This window comes from Pistacia vera, unplaced genomic scaffold (assembly GCF_008641045.1).
Source record: "Pistacia vera cultivar Batoury unplaced genomic scaffold, PisVer_v2 Contig706, whole genome shotgun sequence".
In the NCBI taxonomy this organism is placed as follows: Eukaryota; Viridiplantae; Streptophyta; class Magnoliopsida; order Sapindales; family Anacardiaceae; genus Pistacia; species Pistacia vera.
The window spans coordinates 87,943-114,498 of record NW_022196564.1 but is presented as its reverse complement, the minus strand read 5'-3'; the positions used below and the strand labels follow the sequence as shown (position 1 = coordinate 114,498).

At 34.3% G+C, this 26,556-nt stretch overlaps 4 protein-coding genes across 4 annotated transcripts; 1 reads left to right on the top strand and 3 right to left on the bottom strand.

The window, feature by feature from the left end:
- The first annotated feature begins 4,696 nt into the window (after positions 1–4,696).
- On the top strand, positions 4,697–6,592 carry LOC116114314 (early nodulin-like protein 3). The gene is made up of 2 exons (XM_031400465.1): positions 4,697–5,211; positions 6,108–6,592. Exons 1-2 carry the CDS (start codon positions 5,001–5,003, stop codon positions 6,464–6,466), a joined length of 570 nt encoding a protein of 189 aa, XP_031256325.1. The 5' UTR covers positions 4,697–5,000; the 3' UTR covers positions 6,467–6,592.
- Positions 6,593–8,284: 1,692 nt separating this feature from the next.
- LOC116114310 (MDIS1-interacting receptor like kinase 2-like) lies at positions 8,285–11,623 on the bottom strand. Its single transcript, XM_031400460.1, has 2 exons — positions 8,758–11,623; positions 8,285–8,662 (listed from the first exon to the last, which is right to left on the bottom strand). The coding sequence occupies exons 1-2, from the start codon at positions 11,585–11,587 to the stop codon at positions 8,376–8,378; spliced, it is 3,117 nt and encodes a 1,038-aa protein (XP_031256320.1). The 5' UTR covers positions 11,588–11,623; the 3' UTR covers positions 8,285–8,375.
- A 2,572-nt stretch (positions 11,624–14,195) lies between these two features.
- Positions 14,196–15,133, bottom strand: LOC116114312 (MDIS1-interacting receptor like kinase 2-like). Its single transcript, XM_031400461.1, has 2 exons — positions 14,581–15,133; positions 14,196–14,497 (listed from the first exon to the last, which is right to left on the bottom strand). The coding sequence occupies exons 1-2, from the start codon at positions 15,131–15,133 to the stop codon at positions 14,205–14,207; spliced, it is 846 nt and encodes a 281-aa protein (XP_031256321.1). The 3' UTR covers positions 14,196–14,204.
- A 91-nt stretch (positions 15,134–15,224) lies between these two features.
- LOC116114280 (MDIS1-interacting receptor like kinase 2-like) lies at positions 15,225–17,401 on the bottom strand. Its single transcript, XM_031400438.1, has 2 exons — positions 15,375–17,401; positions 15,225–15,267 (listed from the first exon to the last, which is right to left on the bottom strand). The coding sequence occupies exons 1-2, from the start codon at positions 17,399–17,401 to the stop codon at positions 15,225–15,227; spliced, it is 2,070 nt and encodes a 689-aa protein (XP_031256298.1).
- Between the last annotated feature and the right edge of the window lie 9,155 nt (positions 17,402–26,556).

Genomic DNA, 26,556 nt, shown 5'->3' with positions numbered 1-26,556 from the left:
GAAAGGCAATATTTCATTATCAGGTTGTTCTAACGACTCTATATTTGTTACTGTTTAGAAAATGTCCAAGCAATGGTTAATAAGCCACCTTATTTAGGTGGGAATAACACTTTCATTCTAAAGGTTTAGCCTACGTAATTTTACCCTTATATATTCATAATCTTACAGTTTCATCCATATATTTTAGTTACCTTTCTTTCCATGGTGGAAGGTGTTTATTGAATATTAGTTCATTTTATAATGTAAATTTACAAATTTCGAATAAATCATGATAGAATTTGAGGTGGGTCTGATTCCTCACCCAACAAGGTCTTATTGAATGGAAGAATTATCCTCTCTTATATCGCAGTAGACTTAAGCGTGTCTAATTAGTGTGAGACTTCAACAAATCAAATACATATTAAATAATTACTATTATAAATGTTTTTAAAACTTGATTAATTGTATCAAAACCAATGCCCTAATCTACAACACAATCATTTGAATTGATTTTTTTTTTTTTTTTTTGAAAAAAAAGCCAATCAATAGAAAGCTTATGTGAATTAATATTCTAATATTTACTATAGCTTACATTTTAGTAAAAATATAATTTACTATTTCCTTTTTTGTATAAATATTTTAATTATATGTTATCTGAAAACATTATTACTATGTTTTCGACAATTTATACCACTTCCATTCCTTCAAACAAATCAAAAACTTTTTACACACTAATGGGAACAAGGTTGGCATGATCACTTTGTATAACCAGTGCGATGAAGCATTGGTTAGTGTATTGGAGACACCGTACGGTATAGGGAACCTATAATGATGAAGCTTGTAGGGTCGATCGTTGATGTGACGTGGTCTCATGCAACCTGCATGAGTGTCCAACACCGCAAGCTAGGGTGTGCAAGTCTGGCTCACAACGTTGCCACGATTGACCCACCACCATGAAGGCATCAGCTTTTCTTGATTTATGTTCTTTGAAGTTTCAAATCCTCCAATTTGGGTATCGAAGACTGAGGTTTGGTTTTGTGTTGATTTGGGAATTGAGTGCATTTTTGTTTTTTTAACACTATTTCTCAGTCAAAATGCCATTTTTACTAACACAATCTGGTATAGGGGTACAAATGTTAGTTTTGAAACTTGTGGGTAAGCATGTTCTTTTAGTAAACTAGGGGTGTCAATTAAATGATACAAAAATATGTATTAACATATTGCATTGTTGCTAAAACGAAATTTCCAAAGTCAGTAGTTCAACAACTTCTATTATTATAATTAGCCTCCATTGATGAAGTCCTCCCACGTTACAAATTAAAAACCCTCATGGGGCGTTTGGTTCATGGAATGTTAGAGCACTAGAAAGTTAGATTAACTTGAAGATTGTTGAGAATTTTTTGGAAAATATATTTGGTTAATTGGTGGGTATGTTATATTAATATGTTTGGTTGGGAGGAATAAATTGGTGGGTATGTTATTTAAATTATTGAATTGTCTTCTAATTAAATATTATTTTTTAATATTGATTATTATTTGGATTATTATAACCCCCCCCCCGGCGACACATTTAAAAACTTAGCAAAAACAATCTCATAATAAAAGTTTGAAAAATCAACAAAGCACCCCCACCAACCGGTCAATGGCCAGATCGATGACCGTCAACGACCACAGATGTGGCCGTTGACGGCCAGATCGGATGGCTAGATCTAGCATGATCTTGCCATTTCCGGCCAGATATTGGCGGAAAATGGTCATATCAGTGCACGACGACCATTTTCGGACTTCAATGTGCCGTTCCAGTGGTGGTGGTTGCCGGCGGTAGGTGGGTGGGGGTGGTGGCTTGGGTGGACTGCAAATTGTTTTGAATTCAAGGGTAATTTTGTCCAAAAAGTTAATTAATTGGGGTGAAATAGTAAAAGCCAAATTCATGTAAATAAATTTAAAAATAAGGGCATTATTGTCCTAAAATTTTATTAATAAGGGATAGAATTGTAACAAAAAAAAAAAAAAAAGTAATCTTAGAATACATAAGAAAATAAAGGTAATCAGATTACCTTCAATATTACCAACATTAACTACTATTAATATTTGAAGATTACTAGAATTTTATATTACTTGATAACCAAACGTAGTAATAAAATAATATAAGATGACATAACTCCAATAATCCCATATTACCCCCAACCAAACGCCCTCTCAATATTCCAACTTTTAAATTAAGGTTCCTTTGTCATCTATTGTTCATATTTATGATTTTAGAGAGGGTGACTCAACCGTCGGCTGAAGGGGTAATCAAGTAAACAATTGTAAACTTAGACTCTAGTGCCTTTATAAGTTATTTAATTATTGAGTAGTCATATATGCACAAATAATATGTTCATATATGAATATCTTATGTTCAACAACTACCGCGTAAGACGAACCAATGAAATTAATTTACATTGTCAACTCCGCGCTCCAGTACAACAAGCTTTAATCAAATGTTCATGACAGGGAAGAAAATTGTCTCATCGAAAAAGTTGTTAACGAAATGCGCTTGTTTTATCGAATAACTTCAGCGACCGGCTTACCAGAAATGCGCTTGTTTTATTCTGAATTTTTTGAGAGGCCATATAGGAATCCCTAGTGTTTTCCGAATCCATAGTTTTGCATGGAATCTTTCACGTTGGCAACTCTCCAAGGGAGTAGCTGCTCATCTTCTCAACATTATGACGGTTCACATCTTTGAGTTGGGTTTAGAGAAAGCAGTAGCTGCTCATCTTTTCAATATGTTCTCTACAGAGACTGAAGAGCCTGTGGAGAGGATGAGTGTACTCAATTATCTTTTTGATGGAAATAGCTTCCTTCTGTTCAGCGATCTCTCTTCCATCACAACCTCTACTCATTTTGTCAATGATCCATCTACCTGGAATCGTTCTCTGTCGTTCCAGCTGCAGCTCCTTTTTTATAGGATATCAAAATATAGGTTAATTTCTTTCCCTCCATCATGGTTAATTAAAACTCTCCCTGTTCTCTTATCTAACCTAAGATGATTTCTGAAAACTATTGTTATAAGAAAGCTCTCGATCGGTTTTTGTATTTGTTCTTGATTTTCTTCTTCTGTTTTCTGTTTTCTGTCTTCTTTTATCTTATTTATTGCTAATAATTGTGTTTGTCTCACATACTAATTTGGTAGACTGTTATGGTGTATATATGCAATTAAACTTCCTTCTCCCTTGAACTAGCTTTTGGGGTGAGTTTTATCCAATCTAGTTTATTATAGGTTGAAAAGGATACTATGTTCATTTCATCATGTTTGGAAAGTCCTTTTTCCCTCCCGTTATCAGTTAGTTTTAGGTAAACAATATTAGCAAAAATGACCAAAAGGGTATCATGAATTTATGATTATTCTTTTAAGAATAATGCTACAGTCACCGGGAGTAGTGCATCGAATGACATGGCGAAATTCTAACCGTCGATTAATATTAAGTTATAATTAATCAATGGTCAAGATTTCATCACATCATTCGGTGCATAAATTCGGTGCACTACTCCCGGTGACTCTCTTATTTTCCTTCCTTTAAACCTTGAGGAAATTTTTTTTTACCTTTCCAGTAAGTAGTTAGGTCCAAGTAAACAACATTAGCAACGGCCCAACAGGGCCCAAGGTTGATTTGGGAATAATATAGAAACGTGAGATTTCCACCAAATTACAGTTCCTTGGCTTATTACTACTATCGCCCTTGAGTTTAAGAAATACTGGAAAGACTCACAGGTATTAGAAATTATATATTACGTCCCCTAATTAGTTTAATTTTGACCGTTGAATTTCATGGTCAAAGGGAGGTAAGTGATGATTTTTTCAATCTGAGGAGAAGTGAATGATTGATGATTTCTCATACCTCAGGGCTCAGGGTCAGCCGGTTAGGGGTCTTGTTTAATGAATTTCCTAAACTTTGAGGGTCGTAAGGGAATTACCGTTATTATATGAGATAGAATAATGATATTACATTTACCCTCTTCACTCTCTTTTTCGGTTTTTTCTACCCTGCTCGCATCTGCGTGAACTAGAATTCTTTACTTGACTGCTTTTACAATTTTCAATCCAATTTAGAGGTGTTAAAAGTGTCTATCAACTCAAATAACTCTCGACGTCACTGAATTAAAAAAAATAAAAATGAATAACTCACAATCTAAGTTGAATTTTTTTTCACCCTTATACGTTTTCACAAAGCTGCAGTTTCACCTTTTGATTTTTTTTTCAGTCAAAACCCTAACACGGAGATTAAAATATTTTAATAATCTTTACTAGGGTTTAGGTTTGGAGAGCTATATATAAGGTCTCTTTCTCATATAACATCAATTCGCGGGCAATAAGATCTTTGGATATCAAAGAGCACCCCAATTTTATCTTTGAATCATCGGTACGTAATTTGTTTTCTCTATATGATCTGTGCTAAGATTAGGATTAGTGTTGAATCTTTGGTTGGCTATACTCCTTGTGATCTCAAATCCTCTTTCTAAAACTAGGGTTAGGGTTTGATAGAATTTTACGAAGTTTTTTAACAATCTATTATTATTTCTCTTTCTATTTGAGTTTTATTTATTATTTATGAACGATCTAATAATCTTGCTGCTTTGTTTGTTTTTTGATTTAGGAAGGGGAGGAACGTGATTGCTGAGAAGTGTTTATAAGGTTTTATATCTTTACCGAGTCTTGTGGATTATTAATATATATTACTCATGGATAATTTCTTTTCTTTTCCCGGGTTTTGTTGTTCAATTGCACCCTTTTGTTGCCAAATTTATTTGATTTCTTAAATTTGGAATTGTTTTGATTATGTAATGTAACTGTTACATAACACAGGCTCTTTATAATGGTTTTATTGACGAGCTTTTCTCCTTTGACATATCAAAGTTTCGAAATGTCTTTGCTATAAACTAGATTTCTACATTTAAGGGTTACAACAGAAAAGCATAACTGTGCATGGCTAAACTGAAAGAAAATATTGCTTAGTAATTGACTTGGAAATCATCTAATGCATTTTTCTTTGGTTTCGGTGATGGTGGGAATGAAGACACTGAGGCCTGCTGTAATGGGAAAGAAGATCACAGTCCTAACACTATGGATTATTGCTCAACATATAACAGATGTTGTAGGACAAACAACTCATTACCTCCCATGGTCTCCGGAAACCAACTTTCTTGAATGGGACAAGAACAACACTATATACGTTAATGACAGAATAGGTTAGATTCTCTCTCTTTTTCCTTTCGTGTTATCTTCTATGTCACTGATAGCTAGGAATATCGAGGAGACTAACATTTCATGCATCTTAGTTAGCAATCCTAAATCCATACATAATACTTTTAACGATAAAGATTGCATCCATAACATTTGACTTCTTGTGCATCAATTCGTATTTCTTGAGCTAAAGGTAAGTTACGTGTCTCTTGATTCTTTGCTCATGTGCCTTTAGAGACTCCAACATTAGTTGATGAAAAGCATGTACTTGCAGATCTTGGATTCTTCATTAATTTGTAGTAGCTATGTGTACACATTTTGGAGTAAAACTTGAATTTTTTCAACTAATTTTTCTTCTTGAATCTCATCACCGAATATTCTAATTTGGTTGAGATTTTCTTATACTCTATAGAACATTGTTGAATGCTTTCACTTTCTTTGATTTCTAAATGATCACAGTCCCTCTACAGTGATTGCACATTAATGGAGATGGCTTGGTAGATCCTTCAAACTCCTTTTTTTAGACTTTACCATGCATCTTTTGACTGCAGTTTTTTCACAATTTTTGCACCTTTAAAAATGAGCTCCTTCTTCTTGATAGCTATCTTCGAATCTTCGATTAATCCCACAAATATTGAGACACAATTTTTCTTCGTACGAATACTTCTAGCTGTATAGATAGTGAAAGAAAAAAGAAGGCTTGTTTTGTGAAGTTAGTGTGGATTTTTATTAAGGCTGTGATACCACTAACAGGTATTGTGCAGTTAAAGAGTTTTGAAAGAAAATATTACCCTCCACGGTGTTTAGTAGAGCCCTAAGTGTCTTTGTTTTATTAATAAATTCAAAGAATTTGCATGATCATAATGGTTTGAATGTGCTATCATATGACTTGTTGGAGCAGTGTTTAAATACGAGCCGAGCTATACCCTTACTGAGGTGAATTTCCGTGGATACATAAATTGCAATACTACAAACCCAATTAGCAATTATGAGGATGGTCTTACCCAGATGGAGATGACTCAAACTGGCACACGATACTTCATCAGCAGTGCAACTGGGAGCTGCAATTTCAAGCACTTCTTCGTTGTGAAATCTCGTGATTTGCTCACGACTAGTCTTGTAGCTCATATGACCTTACAAGTTCCGCCTGCTCCAGCTCTGGCTCCAGTACCTTATATGAATTCTGGTGGTGGTGGTGATGGCATAGCGATTGTCAATATTGTTTGGATTATTATTGGTGGCTTAATGTTAGCATATTGAAATGAGACAGATTTGTTTTTGCGGCTGTTTTATTTATTTATTTTTGTATTAAAATTGTTTTAAAGATTCATTTAGGGTTTTGGATGTAAACGCTTGAATAGATGATTAAAATGTGAATTTCAATTTTTGGGACATTTGATGATGAATTAATTTGTTTCTTCTTACAATCTGGTTAGAATATATTTTTATTATAACATAGAATATGAATCGCAGCTTCTTCTTTAGGGTTTATCTACCGGATTTTGAATGCTATTGAATGCAAGTGCGGGATGATTGGTTGATGCATTGGTGCAGCAGCAGTGTAAATGCTGCAACTTTAAAGAGAAATGAAAGATAACCTAAATCAAATTGGCGTTCATCATCTGAGAATTATTCCTGTTTTGAATGGACTCCCACCTATTCAAAATTTTACTTGCCATTCTGTCTAAAAGTCAGAATCCAAATCCCAATGGGCCTTTTGTGGGCTATATTCTGTCCTTCAGTATCCACCGGACCTTAGTGGTCTTTTCCACAAAAGGGAAACTTCTTTGTTTATAATATGAGCTTATTCATAAATTTAACAAAGCACAATATAGTATACATGAAACGATTCTATCTCATTATAAATTGGAAACTGTCACTTAACCTATTTTGATGTAACATTTGGGACACAGAAAGCAATTACTTTAGCCAAGTAATATTTATATAACACATGATAATCTTGTATCGCATTCAAAAATTAATATTAGGAAAACGGGAGTACCATTAGTAGCATATATAGTGTTTGGTTACTGGGAAAATAGACAAGAAAAAACTTCTTCATTTTGTTTAAATGCATCGGGAAACCAAATAATTAAAACAATAATAGGCCATTCTTTTGTAATCATAAGTAGAAATGAAACATAAATTTAACTGTAAGCCATGCAATATACAATAGAAAAACTAGTAAATCATTACTCTGACTTAATGAAAAAAGGAAAAATAAGAAATAGAAAAGAAAGAAAAAATCAACAGATTTTCTTTCTATTTTCCTAGTAGCCAAACAAAAAGAAACACAGAGAAAAAAAATATATGGTGAAGGCTATTTTGTAATTGAAGGCAAAAATTTTAAGTTTGAATTCATCACATTTAAAATCATTTTTAACATTTGGTTTCGTTTAGATATATATAAATTTTGTGACGAGAATTAATACAGAATTATTTTTTGTTACATTTGATATTGTCTTAAATATTTTCAATTGTAGTAAAATTCATTTTCAATATCATTTAAAGAAAATAAAATAAATTTTATTTTAAAAAAATAAATTAGTACTATTATAATTATTAAATACATTTAAATTTTTAAATGAAATTATAATGCTGAATTTATTTTTAATTATTATATTAAAATTTGGTTTGAATAGCACAAAAAAAAAAAAAAAACCGGTTTAGGCCAACTCAAGTGGTCCAAGGGCTTCAGTCGGTGGGCCCGGCCCTGGGCCAACGTGACTCAGGCTTGAGCCACTTCCAAACCCAGAAAAATGCAACATTTTTGCATTCCTTTTCTCTTCCATCAATTTTTACACCATTTTCAAGTATAAATTTTTTGATAATAAAGTATATAAAGTTTTTTAAAATTTTCTTAAAATTAATAAAGAAATCTCTTCAAATGGGTTACCATAATTTTTTTAGTCTCAAAATATTCTAGTGGTCAACAATTATGTAAATCAAGAACTTTGTGGTCCTTCCTAATGGCTAATAATGGAATTTGTGCATTTTTACATATCACTCTCAAGTCTCAATGATATTAATCTCTGAATATAGTACTTGCTACATCATGAAATTTAAAAAACAACACAAAAAAACAAAAAAAAAAACAACTATATGTAACCGGCTTCATCTTCTAGAAAGTAATGTCGTGTGATGACTTGAGAAAGGAATTGATTTAGTTTTACAGTAATTGAGCCACAATATGCATGGTGGGTCTAGACTCTGGATTTACATCTAAGCATAAAAGGGCCACCTCCTTTATGGAAATCAGTTTGTTCTGAACTTCCAGGGAGGGAAACAGAAGCCTTGGATCCAACATATCACCAAGCTCCATGTTCATGTTGGCAGATGAATCTAGAATTTGAGAGAGAAAATCTCTTGGATGCTTCCCTTGGATTACTTCCATTGCCAACACTCCAAAGCTATAGACATCGCATTTCTCTGTTACCTTCATTGTGTAAGCAAGCTCTACAAAAAATGAAATATATGTATCACAAGAAATTGATTGTTTTGATCTATTTAACTAAGAGAAGTAATGGTGAAGAGATTATATATAAAGATACCTGGGGCAACATATCCGTATGTGCCAGCAAGTTCGGTCCAATTGGACGAGTCTGGGTTAAGAAGCTTAGCTGTTCCAAAGTCCGACACATGAGCTTCATATTCCAAATCTAGCAGTATATTCTTGCTTGATATGTCTCGATGGACGATCGGTGGGAAACAATCGTGGTGCAGGTAAGACAAGGCATGAGCTACTCCTTTTATGACATTCACTCTCTTACTCCAATCTAGTTCCATTGCTGCTTTTTCACTGTTCAGGATTGAGGCTAAGCTACCCCTTTCGAGATACATGTAAACTAAGAATGAGTGTCGAGAATGTGAACAAAAGCCAAAAAATTTCACGATATTTCGATGCCTTATCACTGTTAATGCTTGTATTTCACTTAAGAACTCTTTTTGATTTGCTATATAATCGGTAGACAGAGAGTGAATTTTCTTAACTGCTATAGTATTCCCTAATAGTTCAGCTTTATAAACATTTCCTTGACCACCCATCCCAATGCAATAATCAGAATGAAAATCATTAGTTCCTTTCACAATTTCTTCATACATCCTTTTTCCTTCAAAAATTGAAATTGAAAAGACGTCTCCATCATTCTCATGGCTTTCTACTTCTTGCGAGTCCCTTTTCCTTCTCCGGGAACTATTGAGAATTCGGATTACCACAACTGAAAAAACAAGCACTGCTAAAATAGGGAACAATATTACCAGGAAGATCAACAAACCCTTGCTCACTCCATGTTTGCCTGATTCGGAAGCTTTGGAAGAATTGCAAGGTTGCAATCCGACAACATCACCACACAAATCTTTGTTCCCTTGTAATGCTTCAATGGAAGCATTTCGAAACGCTGTGGAATTTGGAATTGGACCCTCCAACTCATTATAGGAAATGTCAATGCTAGACAGGGCAAACATATTTTGAAATCCTCCTGGAATGAACCCAGAAAGGTTATTGTGGGAGAGATTTAGCTTTTGCAAAACCTCCAAATCACATATTTGAGAAGGTATCTTTCCTCTGAGTAAATTATAACTCAAATCTAGCTCTGAAAGTTGACTTAGCTTTCCCAAATGAGGTGGAATTTCTTGGGCAAACTGGTTGTTGCTCAAATTTAAGGAATAGATTTTCAACAAGTTCCCTAAATTTTCAGGTATTGATTTGGTCAACTTGTTAGCAGACAAGTCAAGACGAGTGATGCCTGAGAGGGATCCAATTTCCAGAGGTATACCACCAGAAAGTTTGTTCCCATTCAAAATCAACTCCTCTAGCAGACTCAACTTTTCAAGTTCTTTTGGAATCTCTCCAGCTAGAAGATTTGAAGAAAGATCAAGTCTACCGAGTTTTGTTAAGTTTCCAAGCTCCGCTGGAATGCTGCCAGTAATTTTATTAGCTGCAATCTTTAGGGTGCCTAATTTTGCACACTTTGCCCAGTTAGACGAGATTTCACCATGAAAATTATTTTGGCTGAGATCTAAGTACTCGAGGTGTGGATAGATGCCAAAATCTTCTGATATATTACCAACAAATTCATTTTTTTCCAGGCGGAGTCTCTTTAGGCTTGTGCAATTTCTCAAGCCTTTGGGGATTGGACCTTGAAGATGGTTGCCATTCACAGTGAAGTTCTCAAGTGAACCACTATGGCAAATATTTTGGGGTAAAAAACCAGTGAAGTGGTTGTTATCAAGTGGCAATACAGACAAGTTCTTGAGATTTCCAATTTCTTGAGGAATTGAACCAGAAAGAGCATTGTTACGGAGATAAAGAGTTTTTAAATCGCTTAAATTACCAAAAGAAGGAGGAATACGACCACTAAGCTGATTTTCGCTTAATTCTAAATACATAAGAGACTTCAAATTTCCTATGTCATCAGGAATTGATCCAGAAAGTTGATTATTGTACAATTGAAGAAGGATGAGGTTTTTCAAACCGCCTAGTAACATTGGAATTGAACCAGAAAGACTATTGGAGTAAAGACTTAATTCTGAAAGAGATACAATATTTCCTAATTCTTGAGGAATGGAACCAGAAAATTGGTTTTTGAACATGTACAATATAGTTAGGTTTCTCAGGTTTCCAAAACTTGAAGGGATTAGACCAGTTAAGCTATTGGTATCTACATCAAGTTCAACGAGATTGGAGAGGTTTCCCATCTCTGGAGGAATTGAACCAGAAAGTGAATTATTGAAAAGATACAAAATACCCAAATTGCTCAAATTACTCAAAGAAGTAGGAATTGAACCATCCAAATGGTTACCAGACAAGGTAAGCTCATTAAGGGAACTCAGTTGGCCTAATTCTTGTGGAATTGAGCCATTTAATTGATTATCACCTAGGTGGAGGGTTTCTAGCTCTCCTAAGAGGGTAATTTCAATAGGAATTTTCCCATAAAACTGATTCATTGACAAGTCAAGATACTTCAGTTTTGAGAGATTACCTATTTGTGTCGGGATAACACCAAAGAGTTCATTTATGCCAAAATCAACATATTCAAGATTAGGAAATGATGAGAACGACAATTCATTGAGCGTACCTTTTAAACCTGAAATAGACATGTTAAATCTATCGATTCTTCCAGCAAGGTTGCAAGAAATTCCAGACCAACTACAAGGGCTTGTTCTGTTTCCAGGTTGAGTAGAATTATTGGTGGCGTTTACAGGAGAAAGAGTCCATGAAGACAGGGGAGGACGGTTCCGGTTTTGAAGGCTGGCTTTCCATTTTAGAAGAGCTTGTGCTTCTTCAGTAGAGTCAGAAGCAACATGGCGAGAAAATTGAAACACAACAATCAAGATCATACAGACAAGTGAGATTGCTCTCTCCAAGGTTGATAAAGCCATTGTTTATTCAACTTCTACTTGATCCAAAGCTAATTCAGAACTCAGATATATATAAAAAAAAAAAATCCATCAAATTTAGTACAGTCATCAAGACTTTGCAAAAGTCTTTGCAGCATATTTAAAAAAATTCCATGAAATGTTTTAAAAGAAGATGACACTCCAGGGCACTTTTCAAAGTAGCGTGTTAGATTTCCTTAATGACCATAATTATAAATTAAGCCAAGTGAGACTTTGATGCCCACTTCTCCGTCTCAAAAGTCTTGATTTGTAAAATGTAATCTTGCAATATCCAACGCCACTAACTTTTTTTCATTTTAAACAATGACTTACACAACTTTATGGGAATAAATATATAAGTCAACCATCCGAAGTCAAGGTCTTTGTCTTTTAGTGGATGCATTTTCAAAAGTATTTTGGGGTGCGTTTGGCTTATAATTTCTGCTCATATTCTCAATCCTATTCTCCAAATAATGTTTGACACATTATTCTAGAAATATTATCCTATTTTTTAAATTATTTTTAGACCCCATAAGGTTATTAATTTTATTAAATACCTCCTAAAAAAATTTTAAAAATTAACAAAAATACCCCCGTGACCCATACTTGCCAGATTCCGACAACCACCATCAGTGGTAGCCGAAATCTGCCATACTAACCGGAACTAGTCGGTAATTCACCGATCTGGCATTTTCCAGCCAGATCCACAATGGCTCTGCCAGGAAAAGGCCAGATCTGGCTGTCAGTGACGACCAAAGATATAGCCGTCGTTGTCGGTCAACGATGGCCAAGATTTGACCATCGTTGACCGACAACGACAGCCATATCTTTGGCGGTGACGGCCAAAGATGGCCTTCTTTGGCCTTTTTCGACCGTCGACGACTACATATGGCCGTAGATCTGGCCTTTTCCGGCCAGATTCGTGGTGGATTTGACCGGAAAAGGCCATAGCGACGCCATGCTGGCCAGATCCGGCCGGTATGTGTGGTTATATAATTTTCCGGCCAAATTCTGGTGGTGGTGGTCAGAATCTGGCACTGTAGGTGGTGGGGGTCTTTTTGTCATTTTACATATTTTTATATATTGGGGTATTTATGAAATTAGCAAACTTAAGGGGTTTTTTTTATAAAATTTTAAATTTTACCTCGTAATACTCCTATATTCAATTATCCAATACTATTCTTAAAATCCTATCCAAAATAATAAACCAAATGCACGATTGATTATTGTAAAGTGTTAGGCCCTCTTTGATTGCTATGCTTCAGGATAATTTATCTCTACCACTTATTGGCTAAAGAGGACCTACCTCTTTACAATAATCAAAGTTTTTATGCAAAACAATGTTCGTTTTGTTGTTTCTTTCAAATACTAAGGAAGAGATTCATCTATGTATATAGACACAAATTAAATATTTGATGCCAGTAAAAACCTTTAAGTAACATTTTCTTTCTTTATGACTAGCACTAGTAGTGTTCAATCATCATCCATGAACAACAAACAAATCCTGAATCCCTCAAACTTGAAATGATTAATTAGAAAATTTATACCATGTGAAAAACATTAGATATACTTTGAATTGGTCATGTTTAAGAAAATATTTTGAGCGTATTTTTCATTAATTAGAGTCCCCCTCCATCACGGAAGCTTCAGTATTAATTATAAAATATAAAATCCAGTCCGTGTTTCATTCAAACAATGTATAGTAATTGGGGTAGAATTTTGATTTGGAAAAAAACAGTAAATGGTCTTCTTCCTTACATCTTCAAAATCTTGTTTGAATAATTTGGATGGTCAAAGATACATTAATGATTTTTGAAAATTTCTCTCCCTCCAGTCCTGCTAAATAAATAATTTGGATAGCTTGTGTTAAGTGCCAGCTGCACTGTTTCAACAACTAATTGAGAATTTTTGTAACCGATCACTCTCAAGTCTCAATGTAGCTAAATTCCGAAAATATGATAATTTTTATTAAATATGTAATTTAGCTAAGCTAGTAGAAACATGACAAAACTTATTAGAATCTTACGAAAGAGTGTACAAAAGATGAGACAATTTTATAGCAATAAATATCTGAGTCAGCAGTCAAACATCCCAAGTCAAGGTCTTTCTCTTTTACTGGATGCATTTTCAAAAGTACTTTGATTATTGTAAAGAGGTAGGTCCTCTTTGATTGATATGCTTTGGAATAATTTTTCTCTGCCATTTATTGGCTAAAGACTAAAGAGGACCTACCTCTTTACAATAATCAAAATAAAGCCATAGTCACGAATAGAACACGCATTTTAAAGGCAAAGTCCACAACATGGTGCTTGAAAATCTACCCAAAATAAAGCCCTAGTCACGAATAGGAACACTATTTCTAAATATGAATCAACAACTGGTAGCTTGTGTAAGTGCCAACTGCACTGTTTCAACAACTAATTGAGAAGTTTTGTAACCGATCACTCTCAGGTCTCAATGTAGCTGAATTCCGGAAATATGATAACATTTATTAAATATGTAACTCAATAAAATACAGAAAAAAAATTTGCCTAGTTTTAGCTAAGCTAGTACAAACAGGACAAAGCTTACAAACAATAGATTCAGAAACTTAAGAAAGAGTGTACTGGAATGACAAGATTTAGTTGCACAAAAGATGAGACACAATTTGCATGGTCGGTCTAGACTGTGGATTTGCATCTAAGCATAAAAAGACCACATCCATGATGGAAATCAATTTGTTCTGAACTTCTAGGGAGGGAAATGGAAGCCTTGGATCCAACATATCATCAAGCTCTATGTTCATGTTTGCAAATGAACATGAAAATGGGGCGAGAATATCTCTAGGATGCTTCCCTAGGATGACTTCCAATGCCAACACCCCAAAGCTATACACATCACGTTTCTCGGTCACCTCCATTGTGTAAGCAAGCTCTGTAAAGTGAAAGAAATATGCAACCTTTATCATTGATTATCCAATAAGGGTAGTGTAAAATGATAGTGAAGGAATTATATACCTGGTGCAATGTATCCATATGTGCCTGCAAGTTGAGTCCAATTAGATGAGTCTAGCTTGAGAAGCTTAGCAGTTCCAAAATCTGAGACATGAGCTACATATTCCATATCTAGCAGCACGTTCTTGCTTGATATGTCGCGATGGACAATTGGTGGGAAGCAATCATGGTGCATGTAAGACATGGCATGAGCCACACCTTTTATGACATTCACTCTCTTATTCCAATCCAGTACTACTGCTCTTGCTTCGTTGCTCAGAATTGCAGCCAAGCTACCCCTCTCAAGATACTCATCGACTAAGAATGAATGTCGAGGATGTGAACAAAAACCAAAAAATTTCACGATATTTCGATGCTTTATCTCTGTCAGCACCCTTATTTCACTCAATAAATCTTTTTGATTGGCTATATCACCTGTATACATAGAGTGAATTTTCTTAACTGCTACAATATTCCCTGGTGATAACTCAGCTTTGTAAACACTTCCATAACCGCCTTTCCCAATGAAGTGATTGGCATCAAAATCCTTGGTTGCTGCTATGATTTTTTCATACATCTTTCTTCCTTTAAAAGTTGATATCGAAAGAAATTCTTCATTGTTCATCCCACTTTCTTTATCTTTTGAGTCTTTCTTTGTTCTTTTGGAACTAAAGAGTATACGGATCACCACAAGGGAAAGAACAAGAGCCCCTAGAACAGGGAAAAAAACTGTAAAAAAGATTATCCAACCCTTTTTCAGGCCATGTTTTGCTGTAGGTAAAGTTTTGCAAGGTTGTAGCCCTTTAACATCACCGCACAAATCTTTGTTTTCTCGTAGTTCTTCGATGGTAGCATGTCGAAATGCTGATGTGTTGGGAATTGGACCTTGCAACTCGTTGTTAGATATGTCAATACTCAATAGGTGCATCTTCTTAAACTCTCTTGGAATGAACCCAGAGAGGTTATTGTGTGAGATATTAAGATTCTGCAAGTCCTCTAAATCACATATTTCAGAGGGTATCTTTCCACTGAGGAAGTTATGACTCAAATCTAACTCTGTGAGTAGACTTAGCTTCCCCAACTGAGGTGGAATTTCTTGGCTAAACTGGTTGTCGCTCAAATTCAAGCTATACAATTGCAACAAGCTCCCTAGACTTCCAGGGATTGATTTGCTCAACCTGTTTGTAGACAAATCAAGACTCTTAATTTCGGTGAGTAATCTAATTTCCAGAGGTATACCACCAGAAATTTGATTGCCATTCAAAATTAGACGCTCAAGAGAAGTTAAATTTCCAATTTCTTTTGGAATCTCCCCAACTAGATTATTTGAAGAAAGATCAAGAATATCTAGTCGAGTTAAGTTTCCAAGTTCAACTGGTATACTGCCAGTAAGATTATTCTCTGCCATCTTTAGGGTGCCTAATTTTGGACACTGTCCCCAACTAGATGAGATTTCACCATAAAATTTATTATGGCTGAGATCTAGTAGATCTAGCTTTGGATAGATGCCAAAATCTTTAGATATATTTCCAACAAGTTGGTTTCCTTGCATAAGGATTCTTGTTAGGCTTGTGCAATTTCTCAAGTCTTTGGGAATTGGACCAGAAAAATTGTTGTCATTCACACTGAACCTCTCAAGTAAACCACCATGACATATATTATGGGGTAAAGAACCAGTGAAACCGTTCTGGTCTATTTCCAATATAGCCAAACTCATGAAATTTCCAATTTCCTGGGGAATGGTACCAGAAAGATCGTTTTCACGAAGGAATAAGATCTTTAAGTTGCTCAGATCTTTAAAGGAACCAGGAATAGAACCACTAAATAGATTTTGGCTTAACTCTAAATCAACAAGGTTTGTCAGGTTTCCTATTTCAGGGGGAATAGAGCCAGAAAGTTGATTTTTGTATAAATGAAGATTAAGAAGATTTCTCAAGCCACCAAGAGACGCTGGAATTGAACCTGAAAGATTGTTGCTATGAAGACTAATATTAGTGAGAGACTCCAAATTTCCTAATTCCTTGGGAATGGAACCAAAAAGTTGGTTTATGAACATGTGCAACATTTCCAGGTTTCTAAGGTTTCCAAGACTTGAAGGGATTGGACCACTTAAGCTATTGGTATCGATGTAAAGTTCAACTAGATTTGAGAGGTTTCCTATCTCTGGAGGAATGGAACCAAAAAGTGAATTATTAGAAAGAGACAACCAAGCCAAGTTGCTCAAATTTCCCAAAGAAGCAGGAATTGAACCGTCCAAGCGGTTACTGTAGATAGCCAGTTCACTAAGAGAACTTAGCTGGCCTAATTCTTCTGGAATCGAACCATTCAACTGATTCTCATCTAGGTGGAGGGTCTCAAGATTTGTAAGGAGACCGATTTCAGTTGGTATTTTCCCAGAAAACTGATTAGTTTGCAAGTCAAGATACTTCAGTTTGGAGAGATTACCAATTTGTGCAGGGATAACTCCAAAGAGTTCATTTATGCTAAGATCAAGATATGCAAGATAAGGAAATGATGAGAATGACAATTCATCAAGCGTACCTTTTAAACCTGCAATAGACAGGTTCAATCTACGGATGCTTCCGGCATGGTCACAAGAAACTCCAGACCAATTAGTACAATGACTTATCTTGCTTTTGTGTTGAGTAGAATTATTGGTAGCATTAACAGGGTAAACAGTCCATGAAGAGATGAGAGAATGGCCGCGGTTTTGAAGGCTCGCCTTCCATTTGAGAAGAGCTTGTGCTTCTTGAGTGGAATCAAAAGCAACATTTAGTTGAAAATGCAGCACAACAAAGAGGCTGAAGAAAACAGGGGAGAGTTTATTGAGGGATGAGATTGCCATTGCTTAAACAATTTAAGTTTGTGCACTGCAGAGCCTAATTCGGAAATCCATTTTTATAAACAGAATTTGGAACTCTTAAGAGCTTCGAAAATGTCAATGCACCATCTTTCACTCAAGATTTTAGAGTCAAGCCTACGTGGAAAATGGTTTCGTGCAAGTCTTTGATGTGGATATAACTAATCCTCTTTGTTCTTTATCCAGGATAAAAGATACTCTAGGATCTTATATTTTCACAACAGAAAATCCTGATTTCTTCACCAGGATATATACTGAAGTAAAGAAAAAAATGCAAGAATAACGTTAACTTTCTTTCACCCTCAATTTGTATCTCAAACTTGTTTATGACAAGGGTTTTTGTATAAAATCCATTGACAGCAGATTTTGATTCCACATTTCACCTTTATTCATCTTAATTCCACTTGTCAGCATTTCCGAGTCTTTACGCTTAGTGGGCACAATCAAGTTATAAAGATTTGACATAAATAAAAGCTACAAAATCATTATCAAGTCATCAATTTAGTTCTTTGTCTTGTACTTTATTCATTTTCAAAATGCGTGTTTGACTATTGTACTGAGATTGATATGTTCCTCCCCGTAACTGATTAGTGAAGTAATGCTAGAAAACACTAGCGTATCTGGTAATTTTAGCAGAGGAAGGTAAATACGTTAACCCTTGGACTGTAATTTATGGATGAGTTCACTTACAATATGAGAGTAATATTACTGATATGAATCATTGGATCATCATCTCTAGACATATTTCTTTAACAGTATCCCAGTGATCGGATTGTTTGGTGATAAGAGTTTTCCTAAGCTTTTACGGAACTTTTTTTCTTCTATTTATCTTTATTATTAATCAGAATTTCAGAAATCACAATCATATAGTTTTAAACTTGTTTCACCTTTTATTCATCTTGACGACACTTCTCAAGACTTAAGCGTATAGTCTTTGTGAGTATAATTTGTGTTATTGACTTAATTACCCAAACTAAACGGATGCCTGCATTATCAGCAATTAGGCAACACCACAAATGTTGCCTTCAAGACTTGAAGCATCAAAATCACTACCAAGTCAATTGAGGTATCTGTCTTGCACTGAATGCCTGCATTTTCAAAATGCATGTTTGAATTTTGTAAGGTGATTGTTATGTTCTTTTTCGCAAATGACTCTACCGCAAGCTAGTATTGTTAACGGTTAAATACTCTCGAACCATATGATCTAAAAATATCATAATCAACCTTTGAATCATGATCTAAGGGTAGATCTATCTATAATACTAAAATAACGTTATTCAATACTCTGAGAATATTTCTTTTAGTATAATTGATCCCATTAATCTTATAACGGTAAATATCACTTCCTTTCCCCTCATGTTATATATGGCCTAAATTTTCCCCTGAATTTACTAGTCGAAACCAAAACTTTTGCCTTTAGAAACTCAAAAATAATAAGTTATTTTACTCTAGAAACAAATTTGGTCCATTGCGAAAATTAACAATATAGTGTTTGAGATATGGTTAATTAGGAAGCCTCTTATATCCTATTTGGTTTCATTTTTATTTAATTTTACATTTCAAAAAGCAACAAAAACCTTTTAACTGATTTGTTTTACATTAAGTTTTGAAGAAATAATAATTTAAAGCGCAATGCTATTTGACCCCACTGAATTTCTTAAGATATCCATGTTAATAATTCTTTTAGATTACAATATTATCCTCAATCAAAATTACATTAAAAGGCAAATATAATCTTAAAAAAAAAAACTGCAACCACAATTTCAATTATAAATTTTTTTAACGGTTTTACTTAATCATCATGAAGGGTTATGAAAGAATTTCAAATAGGTACAATTTATAATCATCGCTTTGTACACTGCTATTGAAGATATAATTTTAATTATAAATTTATTTTCAATTAAATTGGGGTAATTTTAATTTCAGGACAAAATTGGAATGAAGTGGGGTACGTTTAAAGATTATAAATAATTTAAAAGGGTTTAATTAAAAGCTGGGTATTGTTAGATAAAATATGGGGCTTAAATTGCATCACTCTGAACTTTGAATATATATTAAGACAAGTTTATATGATATTTTCAACATTTTAAAAGACTCTGTTTGACTGTTTCATGTATGCAAGTAATTTTTTTTTTTTTTTTAAATAAAAAGTTTCTTTATTTCTAGACATATACTATAAAGTGAAATATTTGTAATTATGTGAAGACTGCCGTAGATTTGGGTTTGCCTGATCTATCATTTTCAATTGACTCAGTTTTAGTTGGAGGGTTTATTAATTAATTTTCGTTGGTTGAATGTATATCAACTTTTCTTTAAGGTCCCCACTGGATATGGAGGAATAATTCATTGCACTACTTCCAAATTCCAATTACCAATTTAATTTTCTTTACAAGATTTAACATCTACGCATAATCTATTCCGTTCGAAAAGTAAAAGAGTTCCCACTCACAAAGAAAGTTTATCTACGAGTCAAAAGAAGCTTATATTTTTTAGATTGTTTTATTATATTTTATAAGTGTTTATTGAATTCAAAATAAGCTATTTTCCGACTTATGGGAAACATAATCTTTTTTTGAGCTTATTTAGAGTGTTAAATTTTAAAAATATCTTTGTTATATTTTATAAATTTGACTTGACTTATTCTTATTTAGTAAAGCCTTTTTTAGTAAATTAATACTCAAAAACTATAAGCTTCTTTTAGAGGGTTGCTCAAATTTCCCAAAGAAGCAGGAACTAAACCGTCGAAGCAGTTATCATAACTAGTTCACTAAGAGAACTTAGCTGGCCTAATTCTTCTGGAATCGAACCATTCAATCGATTCTCATCCAGGTGGAGGGTCTCAAGATGTGTAAGGAGACCGATTTCAGTTGGTATTTTCCCATAAAACTGATTAGTTTGCAAGTCAAGATCATTGTTTTAAAAACCGGACCGAAGGGCAAACCGCTTTGATGGTCGGGTCACAGTTCAGCCGGTCCAAGCGATTGGACCGGTGATATCATCACACATCATGATGACATCAGCACATTTTTTTAAAAACAATTTTTTTTTTAGATTTCTATTTTTCAATAAGACAATAACAACTTAATTACTGTCCAACATGATTCAAAGTTCAAATTCAAGAACAATTCTAACATAATTGAAGTATTTAACAACAATTCAAAGTCCAAATCCAAACATGATGTTGTATTTACATATCAAATGACAAAATACATAATAATTAATAACAAAACATTTGATGCAAGTGTTTTTTCTTTGATCCATCTCTATGTTGATTGAGCGTCACACACTAGCATCAAAATTCATCACCATCATCATCATCATAACCATCACCACCATCTACGCAAATTGTCCCAAAAATAACAAAAAAAAAAAAAAAATCAAGAATAGAACATGGCAATGGAATCACAGAGATTTCAATTCAGAATCCAAGATGAATAATTAAAGTTTCAGTAGCACATAAAAAGGAAGACTTACCAAAAGAGAAGAAAGACAAACAAATACCATATAATCCATTGTCACAGAGAGATATAACTACAAGAAGCTTTCAAGAAAGACAACTATGTGGTTTGTGAACAAAACAGAGAGTAATACAAAAACCATAGAAAAGTTGAGAAAAGCACAAAACAGAGGGTTTTACATACTTCAATTGTATTCTCAAAATCTACCACTGACTTTTTTGAACCATAGAAAAGTTGAAGTGCTTAAAAAAATTAACTTAGTGTTAAAACTTGAGTCTAAACTAATCAACACATAAATCAATCCAACACAAACAAGATTCAAAGAAATCAAACACCGAGAATTACACACTCAATCTGCCGAATCAGAGCAATGCTTTAACCCAAGCCTAATCACTCAATAACTCTTTATAACCTACAAGAAATCAGAGACCTATCCTAGCCTCAAGAAGGAAACGCAACCCTCTCACAAATCTGCCCAGATTACAACGAGAAAGACCCCACCAAAAAGCCCCAAATCAATTGCTCATTCAACACACAAGAACCCTAACAATTTCAGACTAAAAAACCCGATAGCTGTACACCTTCTAGCTATGGTTTACCTTTAGGTTCCATTTGGGGCCAACCCAATACACAGTGACCCTACTTCCTTTCATCAACAACCAAAAAGCACTTTGAAATGACAACTGACTTTCACAAATTGAACCCAACATTACAATACGAGTTGTGAACCTGGTGAGACTCAACTCAACTCATTTTAACTTCCGTGACTCAACAAATTTGGATAGTGCAACAGATTGAAAAATGTAAAGGGTGTTAACTTAAATGTAAAGAGAGCGAGGAATGGCGTTACTTGGATCGAGGAATGGAGCTATCGTCAACGAATGAAGCTATCATCATCGATTTTCGGCAAGGGAGGACGACGTCATCGATTTCAGAGAGTTCAAATGCGATTTGGGTGGGATTTCAGAGAGAACAGAAGACAGAGCCGAAATCTTGACAATTTTCGCCGAGAATAGAGTGTTTGCTTACAATTTTTCATAAGAAAAATGGAGAAAGATTGAAAGAGAAGAACTGAAGATTGAAGAAGACGAGAAAGGGGCGTGACTGCGTCACGTTTAGGATTTAGGGATTGTTAATATGTGGATCGGCGGTTTACTGATATTATCCGATTTTTAACCGGTTTAAAACGACTCAATGCATAGTAATGGTTTTGAGAGTGAACCGAACCAGACACGTGATTGGTTCACGGTCCAACTGGTTGGACCGGCCAGTCCAGTCTGGTTTTTAAAATAGTGGTCAAGATACTTCAGTTTGGAGAGATTACCAATTTGTGTAGGGATAACTCCAAAGAGTTGATTGATGGCAAGATCAAGATATGTAAGATGGGGAAATGATGAGAATGACAATTCATCGAGCGTGTCTTTTAAACCTACAATAGACATATTCAATCTATGGACTCTTCCAGCATGGTCGCAAGAAATTCCAAACCAAGCACAATGACTTATTTTGGTTCTGAGTTGGGTAGAATTATTGGTGGCTATCATAGGATAAAGAGTCCATGAAAAGAGGAGAAAATAGCTGTGATTTTGAAGGGTGGCTTTCCATTTGACAAGAGCTTCAGCTTCTTGAGTAGAATCAACAGCAACAGCAAGTTGAAAATGTAGCACAATAAAGAGCATGAAGAGAACAAGGGGAAATAATTTCTCGAATGATGAGAATGCCGTTGTTGAAACTACTTAATTTTATGAATTGCAGAGCCTAATTCAAAACTCACATAATTTATTAACAGAGTTTGGAACTCTCAAGTCAACTAAGGTCATTGACCTATCCAAAACTAAACGGATGCTTGCATATTGATCTACTTCATGCAACACCACAAGCATTGCCTTCATGACTTAAAATCTTATGGTCACTATTAAGTCAATTAATATAAGGTCTCTGTCTTTCACTCAATGTTCTGAAAACCGAACCGGACCGCCCGATCGGACAGGTTCGACCAGCAACTGGCGGCAAATCCGATTCGGTATATATAAAAAACTGCCATTTTGATTTAAACCGGATTGGACAGCAGTTGGACCGCCGGAATATTGCCGAATCGCGGTCCAATCGAAGCTAAACCTCGCAGGATTCCGGCATCTTTCGATGGAGAAAACACCCCCATTTGACGGATGGCATCTCCACGACCAAAACCATCCATTTTCAGTCATCGTCATCCAGCCTATGTCGATTGTTGTCCACCTAAAGTTCACGCGACGTCGGATTTCTTTTGTTGATTCCGGCGAGTTCCGACGACGATGGAACTCCTTAGCACCACCATCAGAGTCGCCAACACCTACACATCAAAAGCCCCAAGATTCCAGCTTCAATTGGCCGTCGATCGTCGCTGCCGCCACCACTCACCAGAATCTTCGCGTGATAGGGGTGTTTTAGATAGATTTCAAACCTTAAGGGAGTATTTTAGGGGTGTTTTTGATGAATTTCAAACCTTTAGAGACTAAAACTAGTTTTATAAATTACGGTCCAACCGACCGATCCAACCAGTCAAACCGAAAACCGGACCCTTGCATGGGTCATTGTCCGGTCTGGTTTTCAGAACATTATTTTTACTTAAACATCTTCAAAATGCATGTTTGAATATTGTAAAGAGATTGTTATGTTCCTATGGGTAAATGATGGTTCTTTATGATGTAATATAGTGTTTGAGATATGGCGAATTATGGAGGCCCATATAATCTCTTTTAACATTTGTTGTGAGTTTACGTAGTTGTGTTGAAATTTTACCTGTTGATTGGCTGATAGCTAGGTATCAATTCTAAAATCTTATATTTCAATTTTGTATTTAAAAACACGAAATTATAATTAAAATTCTTAAGAAACTTTTAATATATATTAAGACAAGTTTATGATATTCTCAACATTTTAGAGGACTAGCTTCGTGCATGCAAGGAATTTTTTTTTTTTTTTTAAAAAGAAAAAGATTTTTGTTTGTTTTAATCATATACTATAAAATAAACTGTTTGTATTTTTGTGATCATTCCAACATATTTTACAATTTTCTTGAGGGAAACAAGGGAGAGTAATTTCTTCAGGGATGAGAATTCCATTTATCAAACTAGTTACTTCGGGGCGATGCAGAGTTTAATTGAGAAACTCCATATTTATAAACAATGTAATGGAATTCAGAGCTATCAAGTGGGAGCTCAATGTTACTATTTATTTCAATATGAGGAAGATTTAGTGCAATGTGAATGCTGCCTCTTATGACTTGACTTAAGATTACATATCGAATTGTGCCATTAAGTGTGAATTAAGTGTGCGTAGGATGAATTTTCTCTGCCCTATAGTTAACGTAGGGCTCAATATTTTTATATTATGGCATTTTTAACTTTTTAGAAAGCTCCAAAAGACTTGGGTCAACTAGTCTTCTTCCATCATTTTTAATTAATATTTTACTCAAAAGAAAAATTAAAAATAAAAACAAAAAGAGATTATGGGTATGTTTAAGCATTCTTTATATTGAAAAATCTTTATGGGATTGTCAACCAAAAAAAATTATTTAATTATAAGAATGGGTTTGTAAGAAAAAAAAAAAAAAAATTGTTGAATCGCAGCTTTTGGTTGGATTTGTTTAAAATTTTAGTTAAATGTAATCGGAGATGCAACTAATTAATATATTTACAATGAACATTAAAGAAAAAAATGAGATTACAATTAAAATATCTTTTTAATACTTTAAGAAGTAATTTATTTGAGATTCTTTGCATTTTATTATTATTATAAATTATTCCTTATTTTTCTTTTCTTTTTTCCCAAATTTAAAAAAATGAAATAAAATTCTTATCTTTGTATCCTTTTTTTTATTATTATTAAAAGGGGTGTTTGGTCTAGTTTGCACGTATTTTAATAAACCCCCAGAGTCCATTTCAAGCCCAATAAACTAAGGAAGTTGCAAATATAGTAAATGATCATTTTATGAAACTCAAACACAAGACCTTTAGGTAATTTGCCTAAATTGCTAAAGTCTTGCTGCTCGACCGCAAGACTAGTGATTGTAGACTTTGTCTCAATTATTTTATTTGTTCATGATTTTTTGTTTTTCAAAAATAATTTAAATTTCCATAAGCCTTGTGGAGGTGGTTTGGTATTGCAAGATCGTCAATTTATTTAAATGCTGGATGATTTTGACCCCAATCAATTGTAAAAGGACATTCCTATTTTGGTTTCAGAAATACTCAGTTTTATCCTCATTTTTTGAATTCAAGCGTTAAACTTAACTGTAAAAAAATAACATTGTCAATTCATCTCACATATATAACATTATGAAGACAGAAATCCTAATTTAACATTATGAATTATCAAAATTACCCTTTTATGGTTAAATTTTAACGCCTGAATTCGAACATCAGATGTTTTCGAACCAAAGAAAATGTTTTCTTATGATAGATTTGGTGGGCAAAATGTCAAGCAGCCTTTTTCCAAATGCTGGGTCCCATATGGGCCTTATTAGGACTCTTATATGTAGCCCATAAAATACATTTTCCCCTTGCTACTGCAATTAGGCTTTTATAGCAAAATGCTCGTACAACATTGACTTGAGAGTTTAGCCTTCTTAATTTATCATGTGGGTTGTCCAATGTAAATGGTGCATGCCACATCATCAATTTTATTGCTCTAACATACATTTTCAGCATACTAACTTGAGCAACTTTACTGAGCATACCAAAAATTTTCCCAGATTTTTAAATCAAAACAAGTTATCAGATGTGAAATGTAAACTTAAGAAGCATAATTTTAAAACTGTAATAATAAGAATAACATCAGCTTAAAGTTTTATTAGCATCATCCTTGGATATTAAGAACATGGAACTTAGTTTTATGAAGTACATGATTGAAGACAGTTCAGATGTAAGAATGATACTCTCTTAAATGTTAGTACAAGATCTTCGACTAGATGGAATTCCAATTAACAAGTCTTGCATCTTCAATGAATAATTTCAACTCGCTTGAGGAATAAAACCAAAAAGATTGTTACCATGGCAAGTCAACCTCTATAAGTTGCTCAAATTATTAAAAGAAGGAGGGATAAAGCCACTAAACTGATTTCTGCTTAATTCTAAATAAATAAGAGACTGCAAGTTTCCTATGTCATTAGGAATTGATCCAGAAAGTTGATTTTTGTTCAACTGAAGAAGGATGAGGTTTTTCAAACCACCTAGTGGTGCTAGAATTGAATCAGAAAGATTGTTAGAGTAAAGGCTTAATTCTGAGAGAGAAATAGTATTTCCTAATTCCTGAGGAATGGAACCAGAAAATTGGCTTTTGAACATGTACAATATAGTTAGGTTTACAAAACTTGAAGGGATTGAACTAGTTAAGCTATTGGTATCTACATCAAGTTCAACGAGATTGGAGAGGTTTCCCATCTCTAGAGGAATTGAACCAAAAAGTGAATTATTGAAAAGATACAAAATACCCAAATTACTCAAAGAAGCAAGAATTGAACCATCCAAATGGTTAGCAGACAAGGTAATTCATTAAAGGAACTCAGTTGGCATAATTCTTGTGGAATTGAGCCATTTAACTAATTATCACCTAGGTGGAGGGTTTCTAGCTCTCCTAGGAGGGTAATTTCAACAAGAATTTTCCCGTAAAACTGATTCATTGACAAGTCAAGATACTTCA

What these genes read in the sequence shown, in the direction of transcription:
- LOC116114312 (XM_031400461.1), bottom strand. Translation starts at nt 15,133, where the DNA reads ATGTATGAAAAAATCATAGCAGCAACCAAGGATTTTGATGCCAATCAC. An exon ending in ATATGGATACATTGCACCAG is followed by an intron (nt 14,498 to 14,580) that starts GTATATAATTCC and finishes TTCACTTTACAG; the next exon opens with AGCTTGCTTACACAATGGAG.
- LOC116114310 (XM_031400460.1), bottom strand. Translation starts at nt 11,587, where the DNA reads ATGGCTTTATCAACCTTGGAGAGAGCAATCTCACTTGTCTGTATGATC. An exon ending in ATACGGATATGTTGCCCCAG is followed by an intron (nt 8,663 to 8,757) that starts GTATCTTTATAT and finishes CATTTTTTGTAG; the next exon opens with AGCTTGCTTACACAATGAAG.
- LOC116114280 (XM_031400438.1), bottom strand. Translation starts at nt 17,401, where the DNA reads ATGGCAATCTCATCCCTCAATAAACTCTCCCCTGTTTTCTTCAGCCTC. An exon ending in CTACGAGAAAACAAAGATTT is followed by an intron (nt 15,268 to 15,374) that starts GTGCGGTGATGT and finishes TCCCTGTTCTAG; the next exon opens with GGGCTCTTGTTCTTTCCCTT.
- LOC116114314 (XM_031400465.1), top strand. Translation starts at nt 5,001, where the DNA reads ATGCATTTTTCTTTGGTTTCGGTGATGGTGGGAATGAAGACACTGAGG. An exon ending in ATACGTTAATGACAGAATAG is followed by an intron (nt 5,212 to 6,107) that starts GTTAGATTCTCT and finishes TTGTTGGAGCAG; the next exon opens with TGTTTAAATACGAGCCGAGC.